Source organism: Cydia pomonella, chromosome 28 (assembly GCF_033807575.1).
Source record: "Cydia pomonella isolate Wapato2018A chromosome 28, ilCydPomo1, whole genome shotgun sequence".
NCBI lineage: Eukaryota > Metazoa > Arthropoda > Insecta > Lepidoptera > Tortricidae > Cydia > Cydia pomonella.
Window position 1 is genome coordinate 3,600,474 of NC_084730.1, and position 21,164 is coordinate 3,621,637.

Here is a 21,164-nt window from a genome sequence, read left to right on the forward strand (position 1 = left end):
ATTCGAAATTAATACAGAAGCAACCCTAGTGAGTCGGGCAAGTTTAAGTATGTATTTTCAAGAACGGCGGGAACGGACCTGTTTTTTTTGTGCCTCTATTGACAATAACTTAATTTTAAGACATGTTGTAGCCGTCCGTTTTCCCCGGAAACCGGACCGTGTTACACGACTAAGACCAGTTTTGTATGCGGCTACCCCCAAGAAAACATTGTGGCTACCACCACTTCGGCACTGAGATAAACGCTATCGAGAACGTAACTTACTTTCTATGCATCTCGCTCGTACTCGCATATAAGTGCGAGCGAGATGTATAGAAAGTAAATTACGTTCTCGATAGCGTATGTCAGTTTTGACACTGTCAGTGACTCATGGTACGAGTACATCGTCCATCGTCGTCGTGGTACATCGTCGCCGAACCCGGACAATTGTCCGGCAAAAACACCGGACGCCTACAACCGCCCTAAACATTATATGCACTGGGCGATGAGATTTCAAACCTCTTACTATGGTTACAAGAAAGAAATAAAAAAATTATATTAATTTAAAATAGTTTATTACATAATAATCTTAATATCTATGTATGCTTTACATATAGCAAGCTTCACGTCTCTCCTATGGACATACTGAAAAAGTGACCTTTTCTATATCCTTAGTTTCTTATTCAACCCTTATCAACTGACCTATCATATTTTCTATTAAATCATCAGAAACAACCTTTTGATCGCCCGTCGTCAAGGGCGTGGCGTTTAAAGGGTTAAATAAACACATGCTGTTAACAAAGAGAATTTAGTATAGAGGCGTACTGTCAAAGTAAATTTTGTATTCAACTAAATTTACTGCCATCTTTCGACACAGGACTAAAACTCTTAGAATGGCTTATGGCTATTTGACCCATGTTCTTTCACCCGTATATTAGAAATCAAACGGTGTCGCCATCTACTCGGGTATAGGCCGAGGGTATATCGCCATCTATTCGAGCATATTTTTTTCTTGATTTTTCGAGGCACGTGTTTTTCTTAGACTTTTTTTATCCTATACGGAGTTATATATATCCTTGCTGTTAGCTACTGTCCAAAGGGGTCAAAAAATTTGCTTTGCTATATTGTCGTTTCCTCCCACGGCCTGACAACAATATTAAGTTCATTTTTTATACGTCGGTAGCAAACAAGCACACATAAGCAATCACCATAGCCTATGGACCATTACATACTCGTTGCCGTCCTTTGAAAAACTTGAACCATGTGTTTTTATTCAAGAACAATAAATTAATTGTTTGAAAGACACACACGCAGTCATGTAGAATTTTCAATATCAATTTCCGGAACCGAAACTGTGCTGGTTTCGCCACTATGATGCCTACGTTCATGATTTTCCAAATTGCACAATTCTCTAAACTTCTTTTTACACATACCACAATGGTAAAACTTTTGCTCTAAATGCGTTCTTATATGTTTCTTTAAATTACTTAACTGCCTGAACCTTCTTTGACACATTTCACACGCGTATGGTTGTTCCCCAGTGTGTATACGAGTGTGCCTTACAAGACTATCTAATCCTGCAAACTCTTTTTTGCATACGTCACACACGTACGGCTTTTCCCCAGTGTGTACACGCTTATGCCTCTTTAACGTACTTAAACCGGTAAACGTTTTTTCACATAAATCGCATGAGAACCGCTTCAAACCTAAATGAATTCTTTCGTGTTTTCTCAAATTGTCCATTCCGCTAAAATATTTTAGACACGTTCCACATTGGTAAGGCTTTTCTCCTGTGTGTGTCCTTATGTGCAGCCTTAACGTACTCGATTGTGTGAAATCTTTACCGCAAATCTTGCAAGAATACGGCCTTTCACCAGTATGTGTTCTTACATGGCGCTTCAAACAACTTAATCCAGCAAATTCTTTGTTACACGTTTTGCATGCATAAGGTTTTTCACCAGTGTGGATTCGTTGATGCGTTCTCAAATTAGCCAATTCTGTAAACTCTTGTTTGCACACTTCGCACGCATGAGGTTTCTCTCCAGTGTGTATACGAGAATGTCTTCTTAAGTGACTTAATTGTCTGAACCGTTTTTCGCATATCGCACAATTGTATGGTTTTTCACCGGTGTGTATTCTGATGTGGTCTTTCAACTTGCTTGCTTGCTTGAATGTTTTTGAGCATATGTCGCACGAGACTTCGTTCGCTTCGCGGTTCCTTTCTGCGAGATCAGCGGCGGAGCGGGCACCGTGCCGAGAGGGCCCTTTTTCTGAAACAATGCACAAAATTTAGACTCATCGACGCTATATCCGTCTGTACGCGGCGTGGCATTAAATAATAATATCAATGGAAAAATACGTTCGGGTATTCTCGGCTCCGTTCGGCTCAGCATTGCTCCGAGCAATATTAGGGTTGGCACAACTTGACGTCCCTTTGCGGCGAGCCATGGGTTGGTCTACCACGTCAGCAAGAGCGAATGCGTTATTTTTAAGGTAAAGGGTAAATTCCGGCCAGCGTTTCCACCAGTTAAATTAAATGGTCATTCGTTAAAAATTGTAGTATAAATTTTATTTTGACACTTGGAGAGACTTTACACCTCCAAATTTTATTAGTATTAGTACTCTGACATTGGGGACCTTTTACATCTCCAGATTTAATGTGTTTTTAACCATAGAGACTATACATCTCTATTGTATTGTATTAATTATTTATTTAAAGATTATTATAATGTAATGTTTACCCAGGTATTGGCTGTTGTATTTATAAATGTTGTTATGTATTTTTCATGTCACTATAAGTAAGAGTAAATTTTTAGAAGTAGAACGAAGTCAGAGATGTCTGCTAAAAGTTATGCACCAAAAACCATATCGCTATCCAACACAAGAACTTTATAAAATTAGTGAACAGCTTACAATGAGAAAATTATATATTACAGCGGCGGTATTACGAGTACATAGAACTGTAAAGTTTGATACAACGATCTTATCACGTAGACGTAAAAAATCTGTTATGCCTCCAGTGAACTGTAAATCTAAATTTGGAAGAAGACAATATCAGGCATTATCAATACACCTTTATAATATGATAAACGAAAAAATTAATATCTACTGTTTGCCTTGGTATGAATGTAAAATAGCCCTAATAAATTGGCTTAAAAATATAACATACGACGAAACAGAAATTCTATTAGGATGACGAGTACGATAGTAACTGAAACATACACATACACACACACACACACACACACACACACACACACACACACACACGAATTGTAAGCTAATCACTTCTTTCTTTCTTTTTGAATATAAGCAGAATTTAAAATGTTAATAATTATACATATATTGAAATAGTAATAATAATATTATGTAAGTTATTATTTTCTTTTACTTAAAATAATAGCCGTTTGCACAATGTTAGACTTTATTGTCGTTAACCGTGTACAAATGTACTAGACAAATGTAGAAGAGCGGGGCTTCCTGTCACAGGTATTATACATACTTACTAGGAAGTCCCAACCATGAATGTGTTATGTTGTATACTATTTAACGAAATAAATGCTTTTGATTTTTTTGATTTTTTGATTTTGATATGATGTTACTATAAATGTTGTATTGACTTGTAAAAGAGCCCTTGAGGCCTACTTGCAGAATAAATTTTTGAATTTTGAATTTTGAATTTTTGAATTTTTGTTTATCAATTTAAATATTTAGGACATTTGGTGAACGCTGACCTTAAAGACGATGCGGATATTGAGCGCGAGCGCAGAGCGTTGTCCGTCAGAGCGAATATGACAGCCCGCAGGTTTGATCGCTGCTCTAAAGAAGTTAAAGTCAGTTTGTTCAGAGCTTACTTATGGGTTTGATGCTACCCCACACGTATGGATTTGATGAAAAAAGTATGGGGAACCCCCTAAATTTTTTTGTTTTTTTTTTTCTATTTTTGTGTGAAAATCTTAATGCGGTTCATATAATACATCTACTTATCAAGTTTGAACAGTATAGTTCTTATAGCTTCGGAAAAAAGTGGCTGTGACATAAACGGACAGACAGACGGACATGACGAATCTATAAGGGTTCCGTTTTTTGCCATTTGGCTACGGAACCCTAAAAATACAGCAAAATTAAATTTTTCAGACAAAACTAGTTATTGCTCTATTTCGTTTATTTTATAAGCTGGAGCTATAATAAAAGAATCACAGGCATAGATATACATGTATGTGCAAAGTTTCATTACAATCCAATACATAGTTATAAAATGAGAGCGAAACTCCGTTTGTATGGGAAGGTGATTTCTTTTTTTATGGTAGAGGAGGCAAACGAGCAGACGGATCACCTGATGGTAAGCGATTACCGCCGCCCATGGACACCTGCAACACCAGAGGGGTTGTGAGTGCGTTGCCGGCCTGTAAGATGGGAGTACGCTCTTTTCTTGAAGGTTTGAAGGTCGTATCGGTCCGGAAATACCGCAGGCGACAGTTCATTCCACAGTTTAGCAGTGCGAGGCAGAAAGTTCCTGGAAAAACGCACAGTTGAGGACTGCCAACCATCTAAGTGGTGAGGATGGAAATGTTGTCGCGTAGGGCGATGGCGAAAAGAAGCGGCAGGGATTAATCCGAACAATTCCTCGGAGCACTCCCCGTTGTACATGCGATAGAAAATGCAGAGTGAGGCCACATCTCTACGCAGCGCCAAGGAGTCAAGCCGATCCGAAATGCACTGGCAGTCGACAATTCGAGTCGCTCTTCGTTGGATGAAATTCGGCCAAGCTTGCTCTCTCTTAGCTGTAGAAAAAACCGTAGTAATTAAGAAGAAATGTCATGAAATAAGCTTACTTTTCGGTATTTGTGACGTTTCGAACTCTGCCTGCGAGGCTCGGACGCTCTCACTTGCGCCTGCGTAATCGGGCTCGAGATTACGATCTTCTGGCTCTCTCACACAGTCCATCTCCACTGTAATATTCACTGTAAACAAAGAGCGTTACTATACTTTCTCGTTCAACTCCTCCTCTTCTTCCTCGCGTTGTCCCGGCTCATGGGAGCCTGGGGTCCGCTTGACAACTAACCCCAAGATTTGGCGTAGGCACTAGTTTTTACGAAAGCGACTGCCATCTGACCTTCCAACCCAGAGGGTAAACTAGGCCTTGTTGGGATTAGTCCGGTTTCCTCACGATGTTATCCTTCACCGATAAACGACTGGTAAATATCAAATTATATTCCGTACATAAGTTCCGAAAAACTCATAGGTACGAGCCGGGGTTCGAACCCGCGACCTCCGGATTGCAAGTCGAACGCTCTTACCGCTAGGCCACCAGCGCTTTTCTCGTACAACTATCGTCACATTATTATTATTATTATTTAAACTTTATTGCACAGAAAAAAAGAGTACTACAGGCGGACTTAATGCCAATAGGCATTCTCTACCAGTCAACCATAAGGCAAAACAGAAAAAATTCAAGGTGGGTGCAGTGAGAGTAAAACAAAAAAAACCGTAACTTTTAAGCGAATAAAATTTCTAAATAAATACTATAGTATGACAGAACTGGAGAGACTCCGGCGGAAAACCAGGAGACTCTTCAACAGGGCCATGAACACAATGGCCGAAGTGGACTGGGACAACTACTATGAAGCCAAGGCCAGGTACAAAAAAAGACTGCGGTACTGGAGATCCTTATCGTGGAGGAACTTCTGCAGCAGCATCGAAACATTAGACCAGGCCAACCGGGTAAGGAAAACTCTAGCGCACAAGCCCACATCACAACTGGGCTCACTGCGGAAGCCCGATGGCACATACACATCTTCCCCTGCAGAGACTCAACGCCTTCTCCTGGTAACCCACTTTCCGGGATGCGTAAGCCTCGCTGATGTAAATCAGCAGGACGAGGAATACAGCACAACAGACAACAACTGGCAAATGGCGCATAGAATCGTCACCGCTGAGAAACTCAGGTGGGCCATAGACAGCTTCCATCCCTTCAAGGCGGCTGGTCCGGATGGGATCTTCCCTGCTCTCCTACAGTGGAGTCTAGGACTCATCCAGGAAACTCTAACCGATATCATGGTAGCCTGCCTAGCCTGGGGGTACGTGCCCAGGAGATGGAGGGATGTCAACGTGATTTTCATACCAAAACCAGGTAAGAATGACTACACGGCTGCTAAATCCTTCAGGCCCATCAGTCTCACATCATTCCTGCTGAAAACTCTGGAAAAACTGTGCGACAGGGATCTGAGGGATCGAACGCTAAAGAACATACCGATGCACAACAACCAGCACGCGTACAGCTCAGGTAAATCCACAGAGTCAGCCCTACACATGGTTGTAAGCCGCATTGAGAGAGCCATCCACGACAAAGAACTGTGCCTCGGCACTTTCATTGACATCGAGGGCGCTTTTGACAAGACCCACTTTACCAGTATAGGGAATGCCTTGGAAAGCCATGGCGCGGAACCCGGACTAACAAAGTGGATCATGAACATGTTAAACAAGAGGATTATAAGGTATGCAGGTCAACCGCAGGCCGTAGCAGCGGTGAGAGGATGTCCTCAAGGGGGAGTCCTGTCGCCTCTGCTGTGGAACCTGGTAGCTAACAACCTTATAACCAAACTGAACGAGGAACACTTCTACACAATAGGCTACGCTGACGATCTGGCAATATTGATATCAGGTAAATTTGCCAGTACAGTATGCGACCTCACCCAGTCAGCTCTCCGGATCGTAGAACGCTGGTGCAGAGAATTTGACCTATCAGTTAACCCCACCAAAACAGAAATGGTAATGTTCACCAATAAAAGGGCGCTTGGCAACTTTACCAGACCAACACTTTTCCAAACCGAGCTGCAGCTGACCGATGAAGTTAAGTACTTAGGACTAACTCTCGACAGTAAACTCAATTGGAACAATCACATCAACAAACGTATAGACAAGGCGGGAGTTGTCTTTTGGCAGTGCAGAAGGATGATTGGTAAGAGGTGGGGACTGAACCCGAAAATCACCCTTTGGCTCTATAAGACGATAATCCGCCCCCTACTCTGTTACGGTGCCCTGGTTTGGTGGCCAAGAACAAACATAGGCAACGTACGAGACAAGCTACAAAGACTCCAAAGGCTCGCATGCGCGGCCACCACTGGCTGCACGAGGTCCACTCCAACTGCAGCCATGGAGGTCATGTTAAACCTTCCACCGCTGCACCTACACATACAGCAAGAGGCCAGTCTCTCAGCGGTAAGGTTGCGAACCCTTAATATATGGTCTAACAGCATAGGAGCTCTCCACACAACATGCCTGGAAAAGGTATATGACGAATTTCCAGTGCTTAGGTCGGGCACGGATCGGATTCACAAACAAGCTATCTTTGACAAAAGGTACAAAATACAGTTATATGAGGACGACAACCACGAAGGACTCAATCTCCAGGAGCTGAGAATCTTCACTGATGGGTCCAAAACAGACAGCGGGTCGGGCTCCGGAACCTTCTCAGAAGACCTGAACATGTCAATCACCACACCGCTAGGAGCCCATAACTCGGTATTCCAAGCTGAGTGCATGGGCATCTTAAACGCGGCGGCTGCCATCATTGCAAGGAAGGTAGTAGGATCCTCCATCCGCATACTCTCCGACAGTAGAGCAGTCTTAATGGCTCCAAATAGCCATATAATTACATCCAAACTTATACACGAATGCCACGAACGACTAATGGAGGTATGTCATAATAATAATAAGATCACTTTACAATGGATCAAGGGACACAGTGGATCCCGGGGTAACGATGCTGCGGACGAGCTTGCCAGGCAAGGATCGGGTGCGGGGGCGATTGGTCCGGAACCGATTCTTCCGATACCGTTTAGCAAGGTACGCTCAATGCTGCTGGCACGTACAGGGAAACTACACACAGAACACTGGCTGAATCAGACTGGATGCAGACAGGCAAAAGAAGCCATGCCTGGCATCAACGGAAAGCTCACAAGGGCGCTCCTTCAACTAGGGAAGGTCCGACTGAGTATGGTAACCAGTGTCATAACAGGTCATGGACTATTTAACAAACATCTTTTCATAACAGGTGTCACAGACAGTCCCTTATGCCGAGGATGCATGGAGACAGAAGAAACAGCCTCTCACGTGGTGCTGGAATGCAGCGGAGTGGCCCCATACAGGGCAAAACATCTCGGATCCCCGAGAGACCTCCCTGAGGTCCTACTCAACATCAAAGGTTTGATAGGATTCCTCGAGGAGTTGGGCTGGCAAGAGTAGCCAACCCTCCACCCCCCCTTGTCACGCAAAATAGGCGCCAGTCGTCGAGTTGCGGAAAATCGCCCGAACTACAATACAATACAATACTATAGTATGTTTCATTATACCTTATGACTATGAGTACACTAATATATACATATATATGGATAAACAAGGATAGATACATATACATACAATTGCACGTGCGTTATGGGTTACCTACCGACTAATTCCCACTACGTCTGCCTTAGCAGGTGGTTATAAATAAATAAATATTATAGGACATTATTACACAAATTGACTAAGTCCCACAGTAAGCTCAATAAGGCTTGTGTTGAGGGTACTTAGACAACGATATATATAATATATAAATATTTATAAATACTTAAATACATAGAAAACACCCATGACTCAGGAACAAATATCCATGCTCATCACACGAATAAATGCCCTTACCAGGATATGAACCCGGGACCATCAGCTTCGTAGGCAGGGTCACTACCCACTAGGCCAAACCGGTCGTCAAAACTTCAAAAGCAAACGTTATAAAGCAAACGTATAAAAGTTAACTTGCTTGGAGCATGCACATCACATTTTATTAAAATTAAATTGCATCAACTCCTTCCTTTCTAGTTGTAGATATAAATATCGTATCGTCCTACCTACAGTACTTAGTCAGGTCATAAGTTGTGACAAAGATTCTTACTGATAAAAAAGTTATAGGTTTTATTATTTTTTATACTACGTCGGTGGCTTTTTTGTGCTCTGCATGGGGGGATCACAGTCGAGTACACCGAATTTGAGAGACGCTGCTGCCCGTCCGCCGATGATCTTGGACATAGTTTATTGCAGTCATGTACAATGCATTATGTCTAGGACTTATTACTATGGTACATGAACCCGGATAGGGCAAAGCAATTTGCTACTTATATCTAACACGTAATTAACAATAAAAATAATCAAATCATTATACATTATTAAAATTACAGTTCTTGCACATGCAAGTAACATAAAAATAGTTTAAATTTGCAATGTCAATACTTTTATAATTTAATCGTGCTTGTCAATATTTGTGTCAAAATGATGTAATATAGAGTACAATACATTCTATATAGAAATCATACATTGGTGTCGTTTAGGAATTCATTAACAGTATAGTAGCATTTTTCAATGAGCAGTTTCTTAAGATCGTTTTTAAAGGCGGTGGGATTTACCTCGGATTTAATTCGTTCCGGGATTTTGTTGAAAATGTCTATAAATCTGGAATGTGGACTATTTCTATGCATTTGTGTGATTTTTTGGTAGTACTAGTCTGTTTTCATGGCGCGTTTTAATAGTACGGTTTGGTTTAAGGTATTAGTACTCTGACATTGGGGACCTTTTACATCTCCAGATTTAATGTGTTTTTAACCATAGAGACTATACATCTCTATTGTATTGTATTCATTATTTATTTTAAGATTATTATAATGTAATGTTTACCCAGGTATTGGCTGTTGTATTTATAAATGTTGTTATGTATTTTTCATGTCACTATATGATGTTACTATAAATGTTGTATTGACTTGTAAAAGAGCCCTTGAGGCCTACTTGCAGAATAAATTTTTGAATTTTGAATTTTAAGGACATACCCGGGTGTATGTCCTTAAACTACGTACGTACAGTCAGCGTCAAATACTTCGTAGCAGTCAAAGTGGCCAAATAGTTCGGTACACCATACTAAATATATGGTGTACCGAACTATTTGGCCACTTTGGTTGCTACACAGTATTTGACGCTGACTGTACAAGTAAGTGCTCGAGTGGAGACCACGGACTAGCAAGCGCAGCGTAGGACGACCACCCACAAGATGGACAGACGACCTTATTAAGGCCGCCGCAAGACGCTGGATGTGGGTCGCTTCCAACCGGTACATGTGGAGGTCCAAGGGGGAGGCCTATGTTCAGCAGTGGACGTCTTATGGCTGAGATGATGATGATTACGTCAGTGGCAAACAAGCATACGGCCCGCCTGATGGTAAACAGTCTCCGTAGCCTATGTACGCCTGTAACTCCAGATGAGTTACATGCGCGTTGCCGATCCTAACACTCCGCATCCTCGTTGAGCTCTGGCAACCTTACTCACCGGCAGGAACACAACACTATGAGTAGGGTAGTGTTATTTGGCTGCGATTTTCTGTAAGGTGGAGGTACTTCTCCAGTTGGGCTCTGCTCTAGATCTGGAATGACATCCGCTGTGCTGTGCCCTACCACACAGAGCGAGATGACATTCACAATGCCCATACCCCTCTTTTTATTAACTAGTGTCTCTGTCCTGTGGACCTCGCGTTAATCTTAGAAAATATAAAAGTGAAAAATACTTATCACAATGGTCTTAAGCGCCCTTATTCATAAACGTCTACTAAAGTTGACAAGCCGCTAATAATCGTTTGTCCCTTTCCATCATACCAATACGTCGGAAAGGGACAAACGATTACTAGCGACTTGTCAACTTTAGTAGACGTTTATGAATAAGGGGGTGTCCTTTATGCCAATTTACGCATTTTGAAAATGTTCATTAGGGTTCCGTACCCAAAGGGTAAAACAGGACCCTATTACTAAGACTCCGCTGTCCGTCCGTCCGTCCGTCTGTCACCAAGCTGTATCTCATGAACCGTGATAGCTAGACAGTTGAAATTTTCACAGATGATGTATTTCTGTTGCCGCTACTTACTAAAAAGTACGGAACCCTCGGTGGGCGAGTCCGACTTGCACTTGTCCGTTTTTTTTTTACTTATTTCTCTATTCTATACTAATGTTAAACTCACCAAAACCCTCCAGAGGCTCCTGTTTCACGACCACTGGGTATTCCTTCAAGCCCTCTGCTTTGGGAGACTGCGGTCCGATGTCATGCTCTGTCAAATTAGTTTACTCTGTTATTTCTACATCATGTACATGTCATAGAGAAATAAGTCTACTTAGAGTGCCCTCTTTATACATGAGTTTTCTAACTTAATAATAATAAGTTGTATATAACCCAGTTCGTTCGTAACGACATAACCGTGCATAACGACATAGCCTGGACCAGTCTGGCCGCTGACAGAAAGCTATGGTGTAACATGGAGGAGGACTACGTCCCAAAATTGACATGCCCACATATAAACAATAATGAAACTTAGTTTTAATTTCTTTTTTTTTGTATTGTAAATTTAAAAACAAATGTGTTAACTCTATAATTATATATTAATTATATATTTTATATTTGTAACATTTATAGTTGGTTAATAAAAGGCTTTTATTTATTTATTTATATAACCCAGTTTCATTGTTCACCCAAACTTCAATCCATAGACCGTTATACTATTCACTTTTTCTATAATATTCCCAATGCCTGCCGCGCCCGGTTCATAGGTGCCTATTGTTGGACCTGTGAATGGGTTCCAGCAGGCATTCTACTTAAGAGTCCTTATTCCTACAGACGAGCGTATTTTGTAAAATGCTTCCTTTTTCATTCAAGATTACGACGTAACTATTAGTATTTATTCAAAAACTGATAACGTACTTAAATAATCGTTTCCTAAACTAGCGGCTCCAACAGTTCAAATTTTCATTTTCTCTTTTAAACCTCTTTTTTAATGAGGTTTTTTGGGAGTCTTTTCCAAATTTTGCAGTGAGATGTGGCGTTTCGGTTCTCAATTTTGCTATAAACAAGAATCATTTGGTACATGAATGACTACAATTTGATTCAACATATCTCGTACGAGGGGCTGGAATGATTAACAATCGAAGCTTCATTTGAAAAAACTGATAAAATACCTTCCGAGTTTTCTTCATTTTTTTGGCGAAAACAGGGTTTTATTATATTTTATTTCCGCAAATTGTACGCATATTTTGCTTTAATAATAATATTATAGCAAACTGTAACTTTATGTTAACCTATAAAAAAAAAATCGTAACTATGGGACCTACATTGCCGTAAATTTATATTTTTTTTAAACACGTATAAATCACGCAGCAGCGACGCCCCGCTCTCAGTCCGCGCGGAGCGCGCTTAGAGGACGGACCTGTGCTCGATTGTCAGGCATTCGTTGCGATCGTAATCAGCTACGGAGTTCCGAGAAGTGCTATATACAGCGATTAGAAAATCTTAATAAAAGTTCATTTTTTACAGTATGCCTAACAGACTCGCTTATTTATGGATTTTCAGTGTTACTTTTTTTTTAATACTAAGTCGGTGGCAAACAAGCGTACGGCCCGCATATGTACGCCTGCAACTCCAGAGGAGTTACATGCGCGTTGCCGACCCTAACCCCCTCCCGCCCCTCGTTGAGCTCTGGCAACCTTACTCACCGGCAGGAACACAACACTATGAGTAAGGTCTAGTGTTATTTGGCTGCGATTTTCTGAAAAACGCATTTTCATTTGAAATTACGTTAGGGTTTGCATTATTATTTTTGACCCGGATGAAGTCCAAGTTCTCATGATGGAGTCAGGAGTTGGTCACCAGAACTCCTAATCTACTCATTATAATCCCATCGTGTTTGGGCTCAAAAGATTTGCCCTGACGAACACCATCGATCTAGATGAGGTCCAGGGTCTCATGATGGAATCAGGAGTTGGTCACTAGAACTCCTATTCTACTCATTATAATTCCATCGTGTTTGGGCTCAAAAGATTTGCCCTGATGAGCACCATCGATCTAGATGAGGTCCAGGGTCTCATGATGGAGTCAGGAGTTGGTCACCAGAACTCCTACTCTACTCATCATAACTCCATCGTGTTTGGGCTCAATAGAGTTGCCCTGACGAGCACCTTCAATCTAGATGAGGTCCAGGGTCTCATGATGGAGTCAGGAGCTGGTCACCAGAACTCCTAATCTACTCATCATAACTCCATCGTGTTTGGGTTCAATAGAGTTGCCCTGACGAGCACCATCAATCTAGATGAGGTCCAGGGTCTCATGATGGAGTCAGGAGTTGGTCACCAGAACTCCTAAACTACTCATCATAACCTCATCGTGTTCGGGCTCAATAGATTTGCCCTGACGAGCATCATCAATCTAGATAAAGTCCAGGGTCTCATGATGGAGTCAGGAGTTGGTCACTAGAACTCCTAATCTACTCATTATAATTCCAACGTGTTTGGGCTCAAAAGATTTGCCCTGATGAGCACCATCGATCTAGATGAGGTCCAGGGTCTCATGATGGAGTCAGGAGTTGGTCACCAGAACTCCTACTCTACTCATCATAACTCCATCGTGTTTGGGCTCAATAGAGTTGCCCTGACGAGCACCTTCAATCTAGATGAGGTCCAGGGTCTCATGATGGAGTCAGGAGCTGGTCACCAGAACTCCTAATCTACTCATCATAACTCCATCGTGTTTGGGTTCAATAGAGTTGCCCTGACGAGCACCATCAATCTAGATGAGGTCCAGGGTCTCATGATGGAGTCAGGAGCTGGTTACCAGAACTCCTAATCTACTCATCATAACTCCATCGTGTTTGGGCTCAATAGATTTGCCCTGATGAACACCATCGATCTAGATGAGGCCCAGGGTCTCATGATGGAGTCAGGAGTTGGTCACCAGAACTCCTAATCTACTCATCATAACCTCATCGTGTTCGGGCTCAATAGATTTGCCCTGACGAGCATCATCAATCTAGATAAAGTCCAGGGTCTCATGATGGAGTCAGGAGTTGGTCACTAGAACTCATAATCTACTCATTATAATTCCAACGTGTTTGGGCTCAAAAGATTTGCCCTGATGAGCACCATCGATCTAGATGAGGTCCAGGGTCTCATGATGGAGTCAGGAGTTGGTCACCAGAACTCCTAATCTACTCATCATAACTCCATCGTGTTTGGGCTCAATAGATTTGCCCTGATGAACACCATCGATCTAGATGAGGTCCAGGGTCTCATGATGGAGTCAGGAGTTGGTCACCAGAACTCCTAAACTACTCATCATAACCTCATCGTGTTTGGGCTCAATAGATTTGCCCTGACGAGCATCATCAATCTAGATAAAGTCCAGGGTCTCATGATGGAGTCAGGAGTTGGTCACTAGAACTCCTAATCTACTCATTATAATTCCAACGTGTTTGGGCTCAAAAGATTTGTCCTGACGAGCACCATCGATCTAGATGAGGTCCAGGGTCTCATGATGGAGTCAGGAGTTGGTCACCAGAACTCCTAATCTACTCATCATAACTCCATCGTGTATGGGCTCAATAGAGTTGCCCTGACGAGCACCCTCAATCTAGATCAGGTCCAGGGTCTCATGATGGACTCAGGAGTTGATCACCAGAACTCCTAGTCTATTCATCATAACTCCATCGTGTTTGGGCTCAAAAGATTTGCCCTGACGAGTACCATCGATCTAGATTAAGTCGAGGGTCTCATGATGGACTCAGTAGTTGGTCACCAGAACTCCTAATCTATTCATCATAATGGTAATTTGATGGTGCTTGTCGGAGTAAATCTATTGAGCCCAAACACGATGGAGTTATGATAAATAGATTACGAGTTCTGGTGACCAACTCCTGACTCCATCATGAGACCCTGGACTTCATCTAGATCGATGGTACTCGTCAGGGCAAATCTTTTGAGCCCAAACACGATGGAATTATAATGAGTACATTAGGAGTTCTAGTGACCAACTCCTGACTCCATCATGAGACCCTGAACATCATCTAGATTGATGGTGCTCGTGAGGGCAATTATTGAGCCCAAACACGATGGAGTTATGATGAGTAGATTAGGAATTATGGTGACCAACTCCTGACTCCATCATGAGACCCTGGACTTCATCTAGATCGATGGTACTCGTCAGGGCAAATCTTTTGAGCCCAAACACGATGGAATTATAATGAGTAGATTAGGAGTTCTGGTGACCAACTCCTGACTTCATCTAGATCGATGGTACTAGTCAGGGCAAATCTTTTGAGCCCAAACACGATGGAATTATAATGAATAGATTAGGAGTTCTAGTGACAAACTCCTGACTCCATCATGAGACCCTGAACATCATCTAGATTGATGGTGCTCGTGAGGGCAAATCTATTGAGCCCAAACACGATGGAGTTATGATGAGTAGATTAGGAATTATGGTGACCAACTCCTGACTCCATCATGAGACCCTGGACTTCATCTAGATCGATGGTACTCGTCAGGGCAAATCTTTTGAGCCCAAACACGATGGAATTATAATGAGTAGATTAGGAGTTCTGGTGACCAACTCCTGACTCCACCATGAGACCCTGGACTTCATTTAGATCGATGGTACTCGTCAGGGCAAATCTATTGAGCTCGAATACGATGGAATTATAATGAGTAGATTAGGAGTTCTAGTGACCTACTCCTGACTCCATCATGAGACCCTGGACTTCATCTAGATTGATGGTGCTCATCAGGGTAAATCTATTGAGCCCAAACTCGATGGAGTTATGATGAGTAGATTAGGAGTTCTGGGGAGTTCTGGTGACCAACTCCTGACTCCGTCATGAGACCCTGGACCTCATCTAGATCGATGGTGTTCGTCAGGGCAAATCTTTTGAGCCCAAGCACGATGGAATTATAATGAGTAGATTAGGAGTTCTGGTGACCAACTCCTGACTCCATCATAAGAACCTGGATGGACTTCATTCGGGTCAAAAATAATAATACAAACCCTAACGTGATTTCAAATAACACTGAAACTCTATAGCACTAATGTGCGCAAACGATTGGCATCTTGACTACGCAGCATGGGTGCGTAGCCACCATGCCAATCGATACGACAACGAAACACTATCTGTCTCTCTCTCGTACTAATATGCACAAACGATTGGCATCTTGGCTGGGCAGCATGGGTGCGTAGCCAACATGCCAAACGTTTACGATACGACAAGGAAACACTATCTGTCTCTCTGTCGCACTAATATGCGCAATCGATTGGCTTCTTGGCTAGGTATCATGGGTGCGTAGCCAACATGCCAATCGTTTACGATACGACGACGAAACACTACTCTCTCTCTATCGCACTAATATACGCAAACGATTGGTATTTTGGCTAGGCACTAAGCAAGTGTGTGGCCAACATGCCAATCGTTTACGATACGACAACGAAACACTATCTGTCTCTCTATCGCACTAATATACTTTATTTATACCTGCAGTCATTTAGTAACTTCTTCATTTTCCATTGGTGTGAAAGAGACAGAATAAAGAGCAAGGGTTATAGTACACTCTGTAGTCTGTACACTTAGTAGTAGTGTACATAAAAAAAAACTACTGTGCATATACAATAAAATAAAGAGTGCCCATATGATATCATATGACACTAAAATTAATGTTGCTTGAAATTATATTGAAAACTATCAAGATTATTCTAGTCTGAATTGAAACGCGCGTCGCGTTGCCGGCGCTCGCGTACCGAGCGCCAACGCCATCTATCGAGCGTTATTTCGTGAAATCGGAGAACGCTCCAAGGATTAAGGGCTCTTAACATTAAAGCTCCCCAAGGGGCATCTACGTGTTGGGTCTATATCCCCACGCAAGCATAACAAGACCGGGATTTATAGGCCCGTGAAATCTAAGGAGATAAGTTGTATAAGAAAGGTATAATAAAAATGATATAACAAATTGTTAATAAATTTCAAACTTGTTTAAAACTTTATATTTTTAACTCGAAATTTGCCATCTTTCGGACCAAGTTATGGAAATTATTTGCCATCGATCACCACTACGTTAGGTTTGTATTAATCTTACATGTGTGTTTCAATCTCCCTTTGTTCTTTGCTTTATTTTCTTTATGCAATTTGTTTTGTGTTCAGTATAGTTGTAGTATTCGCTCTTTGTCCAACCTCTGTATGTATTTCCTAACTTTATTTGCAAGAACTTAATTTTAGTTGTCAAATTGCCTGCTAGATGTCGCTATACCATGTGTTAAAAATCCTAGATCGCGGTGTTAAGATTTTTCCGAGAAACATGACGTCTGGCCGGTACTAAACATTGTCAAGGTTTTATAACAGTTGTACCTCTATTTAATTAATTACATTGTTGTATAGTCAACAAGAGTGCTTTTATTTTTGGACCTTTTTACACTCTTAATGTGTATTACATGCTGCGCATACATGATTTGGATGGCATTCCCAACCAAAACCTCAACTTAAAATAATTATATCATGTAGTAAATGTTATCTGTTTTGTGTGCCTAATAAATAAAATAAAAATAAAATATTTGTTAAGCTTTAATCTTATTACAAATAAAACGACCGGATTTTGATAACCGGTCTGGCCTAATTCGTAGTGACTATGCCCTCCCATCTGGAAGGCCGTATTATTATTTTCAAATCGAACTCATAGAACTACAAATTCACCATAATGTTCAACTCACCAGCATACTCATCTGGCGGTTCTAGTTTTACCACCACTTTTTCCTGGTCTTCTATCGGAGGTTGCGTTTCTTCTGAAAGGTGCCCTGAAAATAAATAAACAAATATTATAGAACATTCATACACAAAATGACTAACAAGGAAAGGTACCCAACTGTCCGGTTCCGATTTGATTAATATTTATATATGTTATAGAGTAGTCTAAAATATTTTTTGCTGCCCAAACTCAACCTATTGGGAAAATTGTCCTCCAAAGTACTAAAAAGTTACTAAATCTTTTAACTCCTATAGAAAGTGATGCTCGAGCAACTTGCTAGTTAATGGCTTGTTTGAGTATATGTTTGAGAACAGCAAAAAATAATGTACACGTGTTTTGTTATATCTGCTTAAACTCAAGTTTTCCTAAAATATTCCCCCACATTGCTAGGTTTAAGAAATGCTTGGCTGACATCCTCTTCTCCTCCTCTCTCTCTGACCGATGACATCCGCTTTCACTCTCTAAGCACAAAATAGATAGGTACAGAAATCAATCTACATACAAAGTGCGCTCGAGCAACGCATACATAGACACTGCTCACGGACACGATATCTCGGACTGGTTGGGACTGGTGCACGCGTCTGTGAATTTTTTTAAGCAATAATAGAGCAACAAAAAGTAGTTATTTACGATACAAGTGCGAAAAATAGTTGTTCGATACATGTGCGAATTACCTATTCGCATATGTATCGAACAACGTTTTACAGTACATATGATGACCCTTTAAATTTTCGACATAGTTACATAATGTGCTAATTTACGCACTAGTGCGGAAAAGTAGCACCATATGTACTGTAAAAAGTTATTATAACCTGTTCAGTGGACAGTTGTTTAAATTCAACATTAAACGGTGAATTGTCGATTTTTTAAGCTACCCATGGTTTCAGAGACATAAGTAGGTATCTGCTTGTATTTTGATGGTTCGTTTTAACGTTACACAGAACAGTTAAGAACGTAAGTAAGCGCCCTGCCCTGGCCCCCGAAGAATATATCTAAGATCGTTTTATGTAATAGTTTACTATTTTTAATCAGTATAAAGGACGTAACTAAATTTTTGTATGGTAAATTCATGCCAGCTTACGTAAGTTTGTAAACATGTTTTTTGTTTGTGTAGATATTGTGTTGTTTTTAGTGCCATTTAATAGGTTTGGGTCTAAAACTCATAGCGCAATGGAAATTGTGTAACTAAGGTAATCCGTCTAGAAGTTATTAGGAATTGTTGATAGTGAAATTTGACAAACATAAAAATAAGTTGCTTCTCGCAGCGTTCAATGCCCTGGGTGTGCAATATAATAATGTGTTTAGGATACTGATGGGTCTGCCTCGGCATACTATATGGGATTTGTGCCCGAAATAAATTATTTCAATTTAAAAATTTGTGTATGTTTCTTTTTTGTAAACTTTTTATATTGTAATAGTACGCAGGTTTATTGTTTTGATTTGTAGAATAATTGTACATGAAAATCCAAATTTATTACACTTTGAAATATAATAATCATGCATTTCGTCAATGTCTAAATTGTTGCAAAATATTTTTTGTGACAAATGTGTAATATAACAATGACATAGTGACGACCGGTTTGGCCTAGTGGGTAGTAACCCCGCCTACGAAGCCGATGATCCCGGGTTTCAAATCCTGGTAAGGGCAATTATTCGTATGATGAGTATGGATGTTTGTTCCTGAGTCATGGGTATTTTCTATGTATTTAAGTATTTATAAATATTTATACATCATATATATCTTTGTCTAAGTACCCTCAACACAAGCCTTATTGAGTTTACTGTGGGACTTAGTCAATTTGTGTAATAATGTCCTATAATATTTATTTATTCTTCCCGTTTCATTCTCAATAATAAATCAAACAACTAGATATGAATGCTACTCCCACGGTAGTTTTTTGTGCATAAGCCATAGTTGACAACCCTAGAGTGGCTACCGATCGTAGGTACATACATGTGATTGACTTCTGCAGGCGCGGATACAAGGGGGGGGGCCATAGGGGCAATGGCCCCCCCCTAAAACCCTGGCTCTCACATTACTAAATTGAGTAACATTTTTTTTTACCTTATTTTCTGTGCAAAAATATATGATTTTCTCAAAATGGCCCCCCCCCTAAGCCAAATCTTGTATCCGCGCCTGGACTTCTGTACCTATCTGTTTTGTGCTCTAAGTCTGCTCATTTGTGAGGTTTAATCTTTATAATGTAAAGTTTATTAGTCTCTTATATTGTTATGTTTTGATAGTTATTTATTCTCTGATATTTTTTACTGTACTTAAGATATGGTGTTAAATTAATTCGTAATATTTCCGCTTACTTGTAAAGCATGCTGTGTACACTTGTTTTGGATGTCATGCTAGTTTTGAAGCGAAAATGTACAATTTGATATTTCTCGTGTTATTGTACGATATCTGTTTAGTGTACCTAATAAAGTAAATAAATAATAAAGAGCATAACTTTGATTCGGTTTTGTTTGTGACTCTTTTAACTCTACACAACTCACCTGTCTCTGGCGTGGGCTCGTACCCCTCCCATGACGGCTCAGGCTTAACCCAAACCGTCTCCATTCTGATACTAATGTCCGTACCTTTTCACAACACAATTTTACTTTTATTCATTGTCGAGAGTATTATTGAATTTAGGCACATTTCCGTTTCACATAATCTCGATCTGTGTGTGTAGCTCAACTCGTGTCATTTGTCTCAACTTGCAATGTAAATAAGCGATATAATAAAATATAGTCAAGAGAATACGACGCGCGACGATAGAATGCAGTGTTTATCGATAAATCAGGAGAAGTAATCGTAATTTCACAGTTTTCTTTGCATGTTTGTGGATAGATTATTATTCTTACACATAATTAATAGTGTATTAACAATAGTGATTTCACTCAAAACAATTAATACAAAAACTAAATTACAAACGACAAAGGTATATTACAAACGGCATAGACGCGATAGAGAAGCTTGACACTTGAACTTGACACATGTTTTTTTTTAATTCAATTTACAACCATGGCTACCATGGCTACAAATAATTGTTATATTGTATGTCTATGAAATAATTAGAGTTTGTAGTTTAAGTGTGACCAGCTTAAAATAATAAAATCTACTATAGTCTGTCGAGGCATTTCCGTCAGTAGAAAAGAGGCACGAAGGGTTATCGTCCAACAGAACATTTTAATTTTTCACCTTTTTCGGCCAACAAAGTTGTTTGATGGACTAAATTGAATTTGAATCGTTTGTCAGTGGAGCAAAGACAGGAATAATCATGCTGTTAAAGTGTACGTACCTTGGTGCGGTGCGGCACACGTATCCACAGAGTGTTAGATGGTCACCGTACGTGTGTTAAGGACCAAAGAATATAATATGGTTAAGGACGCAGCGTTAGAGCGAGGAAGAGATTTTTTTTATAAATAAAATAAATAAATATTATAGGACATTATTACACAAATTGACTAAGTCCTACAGTAAGCTCAATAAGGCTTGTATTGAGGGTACTTAAACAAAGATATATACAATATATAAATATTTATGAATACTTAAATACATAGAAAACACCCATGACTCAGG

The 21,164-nt window shown here is 40.5% G+C and overlaps 1 protein-coding gene across 2 annotated transcripts; it reads right to left on the reverse strand.

Annotated features, from left to right (window-relative positions):
- Positions 1-540: 540 nt before the first annotated feature.
- Positions 541-20,583, reverse strand: LOC133533071 (zinc finger protein 501-like). 2 transcript variants are annotated; one of them, XM_061872009.1, is made up of 5 exons: positions 20,096-20,579; positions 17,559-17,642; positions 11,011-11,097; positions 4,814-4,942; positions 541-2,248 (listed from the first exon to the last, which is right to left on the reverse strand). In XM_061872009.1, exons 1-5 carry the CDS (start codon positions 20,157-20,159, stop codon positions 1,293-1,295), a joined length of 1,320 nt encoding a protein of 439 aa, XP_061727993.1. In that variant the 5' UTR covers positions 20,160-20,579; the 3' UTR covers positions 541-1,292. The 2 variants fall into 2 exon arrangements, with proteins under 2 accessions (XP_061727993.1, XP_061727994.1); XM_061872010.1 differs by lacking the exon at positions 4,814-4,942 and having other exon boundaries at positions 20,096-20,583.
- Positions 20,584-21,164: the final 581 nt, after the last annotated feature.